The sequence below is a fragment of the Papaver somniferum genome, chromosome 3 (genome assembly GCF_003573695.1).
Source record: "Papaver somniferum cultivar HN1 chromosome 3, ASM357369v1, whole genome shotgun sequence".
Taxonomy (NCBI): Eukaryota; Viridiplantae; Streptophyta; class Magnoliopsida; order Ranunculales; family Papaveraceae; genus Papaver; species Papaver somniferum.
The window spans coordinates 128,908,385-128,915,175 of record NC_039360.1 but is presented as its reverse complement, the minus strand read 5'-3'; the positions used below and the strand labels follow the sequence as shown (position 1 = coordinate 128,915,175).

Sequence of the window (6,791 nt, the reverse complement as noted above, 5' to 3'; positions counted from 1 at the left end):
TGGAGCGTGCCAACAACATTTTACTTTGCATTTCTTCTGATTAACGTAACTTTCTAAAGAAGAAGACAACTGATAGTCCGATACTACCAGCCAATGTTTGGAATACCTAATGACGTGAACCTTGGGAACTTTAAACTCATAAAAACAAGAGCTACAGGAACCGACATTACAAGCTATAGACAAAGTTAGCTATCACAAACAAAAACCATGCATAAGAAAGAGAGAAGTTTTCAGTTCTCTAACCTTTGAGACGTAAATTGGCCTTTCAATCAGTTTATGGCATAAGGCACTACTATATAATGAATATCTGAACATTTCTCTTCATGCTTCTGAAAACGTGATAAACATAGAGCTGTTAGTAATTTTATCAGTTTTTCTCTCTAAGTGTTGTATGAAGCCTTAGATAACAATATGGACCTTTCGGCCACAGAACAATTGCTTAAGAAGATTCAAGAACTTGAAGCTATAGATGTTCAGCTGAAAGAAGAAATGTCAAAATTAGTCCTTTCTACAACCAGTTCTTCTTGTGTAGGATTAGATTCTGGAAATAAGTTGGATTACAATGGCCAGGTGTCTCACTTAAATTCGACTGAGCAATCAAGATTGGCCAATCCTAGGGGAAAGGTTTGTGGCAGTTCATATTTTTGATCAAAACGGTCTGGTAATATACTGGTAAGTCATTTTTTTTTCCTTTTATCTTTTTATATATGGCGCCTTGAACAAAACCTTTAGTTTGAAGCAGTATGTTACACTACTATCCTCTTAGATATGCTTATAGATTATGTATGTCTTAATCCCCGTGGGTTAATATATTTAGCATTATTACAGGAACCGAGCGGCCGAACACCTTTATGGTTATTCTGCCTCAGAAGCGCAAGGTCGTAATATTCTCGGATTTATTGTTGAGGAGCGTGATTTCAATGAAGCAAGTGAAATCGTTCGCAGAAATTCCTCAGGAGAAATCTGGACAGGGCAGTTTCCGCTCAGGAATAAGCACGGAAGACGATTTCAAATCACAGCCACAAACACCCCATTGTATGATGACAGTGGTACTTTTGTTGGAATTATTTGTTTATCATGTGATTCGGATCTTTTTAGAGAAGTTACCACACCAGTTTCATTCGGAACAAATACTTCGAAAAACGATGCCTATCCCAAACCTGGTTTTGCCTCTCAGCAACATTCTGAAGTTTCTTCTAAAACTTCAACATTGGTAAGTTTGAGTTTTTTATAATCTTAAATCAACTTTTACTTTTGCCTGCCTCCTCGCTCTCTGTCTCTACATTTATATATACAATAAACAGATTATTGAACCAGCTGTCTCACTTAAATTCGATTGACCAAATTATTGAACCAGGCATCACGAATGACTAAAAAACTCTGGTCGAAAATGAGAATTCGTGAAAGCACCATGAAATGTGAGACTCAGGGTGGCAGCTGGTGTTTCTGTTGTCAAGGTTTTCCAGAAACTATTAGCGCTGACCATAGGCTGGTCGCAACAAAGGAAGTATCTCTAGGAAACCCATTTGGAGATTCTGCTGATGATGAGGGTTCACATAAGACTAGGATCTACAAGATGATAACATCTAGGGTGATGGGGATATCATGGCAGCCATTGGAAATCATTGAACAACGTAAGAATCGTGACCAACAATACCAGGTATTGGAAAGTAACCTGTTTGCTGCAAATGAAGCCTCTGGCGGAAATGAAACATGCATGTGCGGTGATGGTACTAATAGTAGTAGCAACCCTCGTCGTGAATTATATATGGATGCACATGCTTTCTGTTATGATATCTCGTGGAATACCTTGACATTCGGTGCACAATTAGGGAAAGGTACTCAGTGTGATCACTATTTCTGATACAATTTCCTTCTTAGATACCTTTTCAACTATGAAATTCTTTTCTTGATTTTCTTTTCTGATTTATGGGTCTCAGGTTCTTGTGCAACTGTGTGTCATGGTCAGTGGTATGGCTCGGTATGTTGTCTTTTTGACTTCGAAGTATCACGTCTGCTAATGTGCATACATGAACAGTTATATGTCAGACAACATTGTCAGTTGTGGTATGATTCGGCATGTCACGTTTCCCCAAACTACCAAGGGATTAGCCTTTTTGACCCATCAAGTTTGTGACCTATCAACCCTTCGAAAGGTTTGAAGGGTAAAGAAGATTGTCTCAGGCTATTAACACTCATTTCCACTTGTGGCAGGATGTTGCAATTAAGGTAATTTTCAAATTGGATTACACAGATGACTTTCTGCGCTCCTTTAGACAAGAGGTTGTTTTGTAACTCGACCTAGTTTTGCTATGTGAATTGAAATTGTTCGACGACATTCCAGAATAGTAGCACATTTAGCTTTGTGTTACTAAGGAATATAATGTTATATCCCCATAATAAGCAGTAGCCTAACTGTATGTACTTTTTTGAAGGTATTACTTATGAAGAGGCTCCGGCATCCAAATGTGCTACTCTTTATGGGTGCAGCAACTTCACCTCACCATCTGTGCATTGTCACTGAGTTCCTTCCACGGTTTAGTCTCCACCTTTGCCTATTTTAAATTGATGATGTCTGTCTTTGAATTTCATTTACTTACTGGCCTGTATTGCAGTGGGAGTTTGTTTCAGTTGTTTCGACGTCACACTCCTACCTTAAATTGGAAGCGGCGTGTTCAGATGGCTTTGGATATTGTGAGTACAGTTCCTGGCAACAATTTATACTGAGTACTATATTGTCAAATTGAAAATTGATTTTTTATGATTTTCTGGTCCGGCCTATTATAGGCACAAGGTATGAATCACCTTCATCTAAACGAACCACCAATCATTCACCGTGATTTGAAGTCATCAAATCTTTTGGTTGATAGGAACTGGACTGTGAAGGTACGTAGTCTTGTACCAATTTTCTAAAGTGTGTAGTATAAACAAATACACACCATTCGTCCATCTTTTTGATATTGCTTCAATGTTAGGTTGGTGATTTTGGTCTCTCACGACTCAAACATGCAACATTTCTCACAACGAGGAATGGGAAAGGAACGGTAATACATTTTATAACGTTGCCTTGGTTCCTGAGAATGAAACTTTACTCTGTTTTTTTTTTCTTTTTCTGCAGCCACAGTGGATGGCTCCAGAGGTTATTCGTAATGAGCCCGCAGATGAGAAGTAGGTTTAAGTTATTTCAGTATTTTCGTTTAAAGCATTTTAAATTGATTCTGCTTCAGTTTCTTGGGAAGTTGGGCTCCGTATTTTTCTTTTAATTAAGGCATGGAAACGGGACTTCTTTAGGTCTGATGTATATAGCTTCGGAGTCATACTATGGGAGCTTGCCACATTACAAATCCCTTGGGATGGCCTAACCTCGATGCAGGTAGTTTCTCTCACGATAAATAATGACATGTTTATGTAACTCTAGCATTCAATCTTATTTACGGTTTTGGACGTAAAATATGCAGGTAATTGCAGCGGTAGGATTCATGGACAAACGAAATGAGATTCCAAAAGAAACTGACTCTCAATGGGCATCTTTAATCAAAAGTTCCTGGCACAGGTGCTTATCTTGCGATATGCTTTGTCTAACTTGTTTAAATTTCTGTCTTTACTACACAGTTTTATTTCAGTAACCTGGCATGTGACTGTTCTGTAATCTGTTTTATCTCATCTTCTTACATTTTACGATAACTTGAAACTTTAATTAATGACCCAAAATGCCGGCCAGCATTCAAGGAACTGCTTGAAAAGTTGAAAGTTCTGAAGAGACATTATTTTGTTCCAAAGCCCGAGAGAATTTCCTGTTGAGATATCATCACCAACTTTCTCTATCTAGAAATAACTAAATATGGATAAAGAAGCCTTGTCTGTAGAATCTTTTTTTGATAATTTATTCTAATCATCAACTAGTATAATTAGGGCGTCCTTGTTTCATTGTAACCTCAAGAGAGTAGATTTCGATGTGCTCGAGTGTGTAGATAAGTAGGTGCTATCAAGTTGATTGTGAAGTTAGTACTAGAGTTATTATTACTAATAAATCAGTTTTTTTTTTTTCTTTCTGTAATTGGGCGAATAACAAATCAAAATCCATTTCTCAATCTCGCAATCAACTATCTGTACAAGTAATTTCATTTATCTAAAAATAGTCTCGGCAGTGGAGTAAGAAATGATGGATAATCAATGATAATGAAAACTACAATGGAAATAGAAAACAATAAACAGAAGGACTTAGAGTTAGAATTAAAGAAGATAACATAGCCAACTGGGACTTGCCTGGGTCTGGTTTTCACTAAGATCAGGGTTTGAGTCCCTGTCAGTTAGGAATTGAGTTTTGGTGAAAGGCTTCCACACATTAAATTGTGGAGTCTGTTTATTATTTATATCAGAGAATACAAAGGTTGTTATAACTTGTCAACCTATTCATGAGATACAAACGCTAGATTCAACTGAAAACTAAAGACCCGTAAGACTAACCAAGATGCACAAAACTCGGTCATTCCTTCATACACGGAATGCAAGCTCATTTGGTTGAGAGTCTTCAGCAGATGACTCTATATTGCTAACACTCCCCCTCAAGTTGTACTCAAGTTTACGAATGTGCAACTTGTCACGTAAAAATTGAAATCTTGGTGAAGGTAGCCCCTTAGTAAATATGTCAGCTATCTGATCCCGTGAACTGATGAACTGTACTATCAAACGTTTGCTTGCCACCCTTTCTCTCACAAAATGATAATCTATTTCGATATGCTTTATACGAGCGTGAAACACAGGATTAGCTGTAAGGTATGTAGCGCCTAAATTATCACACTACAGCACCGGAGGAGAGATAGGAATTCCAAGTTCACGAAGCAAAGACTCAATCCAGATAATTTCAGACGTTGCAATGGCAATGCCCCGATATTCAGCTTCAGTGCTGGATTTACTTACCGTCTTTTGCTTTCTGGCACTCCACGAAATCAGATTGCCACCAAAGTAAATACCATAACCACTAGTGGATCTATGGTCATCCAGGCAACCAGCCCAATCAGCATCCGAGTAACCATGCAAAGAAAAGTCTCGTGAAGGACGAATTTGAAGACCATAATCTACGGTATGCTTCAGATATCTAAGAATACGTTTTACTTGTTCCCAATGCTCAACATAAGGATTGTGCATATACTGGCATACTTTATTTACAGCAACAGAGATGTCAGGTCTTGTGAGATGGAGATATTGAAGAGCACCAACAACGCTGCGATATAAGGTGCAGTCTGCAAACTTTTCACTGCCTGTCTGCCTTAATTTTAAGCTAGAAGACATTGGACTCGTCACCGGTTTTACCCCATCCAATTTACTACGTTTAAGGAGGTCAGTTATATATTTGCGTTGAGTAAGAATTATACCACCAGATTGCTTGATAACCTCAACACCTAGAAAGAAATGAAGGTCCCCCATGTCTTTTATTGCAAACTCCCTACTGAGGTCTTGAATGAGCTGAGCAACCCTTGAAGTTTCCGACCCTGTGACAATAATGTCATCCACATAAATCAACACATAAGTAACTGAAAGCTTGGTTTTACAGACAAACAAGGAAGTGTCTGCAACTGAACCTGTAAAACCAAGAGTCATCAGATAGTTACTGAGCCGTGAAAACCATGCACGTGGAGCCTGCTTTAACCCATATAATGACTTATGCAGTTTACACACATGAGATGGAAGATTAGCATTTACATATCCTGCCGGTTGTTTCATATATACCTCCTCATCCAGAGTACCATGGAGGAACGCATTCTCAACATCTAGCTGTTTCAAAGGCCACTTGTTCATGACAGCAATAGAAAGAACCAGACGTATAGTACATGGTTTTATAACAGGAATAAAGGTTTCTCCATAATCTACCCCTTCCTGTTGATTAAAACCCTTAGACACCAGCCGAGCCTTACGTTTATATATTGTCCCATCAGAATTTTGTTTTACTCGATAAACCCACTTTGAGCCAAATACATTCATGCCAGGTTGAAAAGGAACTATCGAGTATGTGCCATTTCTGATGAGGGCATTAATCTGATTATCCATAGTCGTACGCCATTCTGGAATTTTGCATGCCTCTGAGTAACATGTAGGTTCCATGAAGTCTGAATCATTGAGGGGATGTTTAGATGCAGACAAACACAATTTTTGAACAGGCTTGTTAATTCCAGATTTTGCCCTTGTCTGCAGAGGATGTGTAGAGGACACAACATTAGTAGTAGTTACTTCAGAGCTGTCCTGAAGAGGCACACTTGTGACAGAATCAGCAACATAGATACTTTGAGCATGCAGATGTGAAGTAGAATTTTTAGGAGATGCCATGGAAGGTTCCAAAATAGCCATATCATTGCAGATCCTCGGATGCTGATCTGCATTATTAGATACCACTTGTTGTTACGTAGGAAGATAATTTCTACGCATAAAATGAGGAGAATAAAGAAATGAAGTATCTGAAGGCAAAGTACCTGGACCATGCAATGGTACACACTGCTGCTTTGGACTAAATGGAAACGTCTGATCTTCAAACCTTACATGGCGCGTAATGTAAATTCTACCAGACTCTCTATGTAGGCAGACATAACCCTTATGAGAACTACTATAACCTATAAAGACACAAGGAAGTGATCTAGGCTCGAGATTGTTTGAGTTATAAGATCTGAGGCAAGGATAAGCAAGACAACCAAAAACCTTTAAAAACTTGTAATCTGGTTCTTTATGAAAAAGGAGTTCTAGAGGAGTTTTAACTTCACAGGATGATTTAGGCAGACGATTAATTAAATAACAAGCAG

General features: G+C 38.4%; 1 protein-coding gene across 1 annotated transcript; it reads left to right on the top strand.

The window, feature by feature from the left end:
* Window positions 1-411: 411 nt before the first annotated feature.
* LOC113359980 (LEAF RUST 10 DISEASE-RESISTANCE LOCUS RECEPTOR-LIKE PROTEIN KINASE-like 1.3) lies at window positions 412-3,649 on the top strand. The gene is made up of 13 exons (XM_026603535.1): window positions 412-624; window positions 818-1,213; window positions 1,358-1,838; window positions 1,941-1,981; window positions 2,215-2,229; window positions 2,436-2,536; window positions 2,616-2,694; window positions 2,788-2,886; window positions 2,976-3,044; window positions 3,119-3,168; window positions 3,292-3,373; window positions 3,459-3,553; window positions 3,613-3,649. Exons 1-13 carry the CDS (start codon window positions 412-414, stop codon window positions 3,647-3,649), a joined length of 1,758 nt encoding a protein of 585 aa, XP_026459320.1.
* The last annotated feature ends 3,142 nt before the right edge of the window (window positions 3,650-6,791 follow it).

What these genes read in the sequence shown, in the direction of transcription:
- LOC113359980 (XM_026603535.1), top strand. Translation starts at nt 412, where the DNA reads ATGGACCTTTCGGCCACAGAACAATTGCTTAAGAAGATTCAAGAACTT. An exon ending in TTCAGATGGCTTTGGATATT is followed by an intron (nt 2,695 to 2,787) that starts GTGAGTACAGTT and finishes GGCCTATTATAG; the next exon opens with GCACAAGGTATGAATCACCT. An exon ending in AATGAGCCCGCAGATGAGAA is followed by an intron (nt 3,169 to 3,291) that starts GTAGGTTTAAGT and finishes GGACTTCTTTAG; the next exon opens with GTCTGATGTATATAGCTTCG.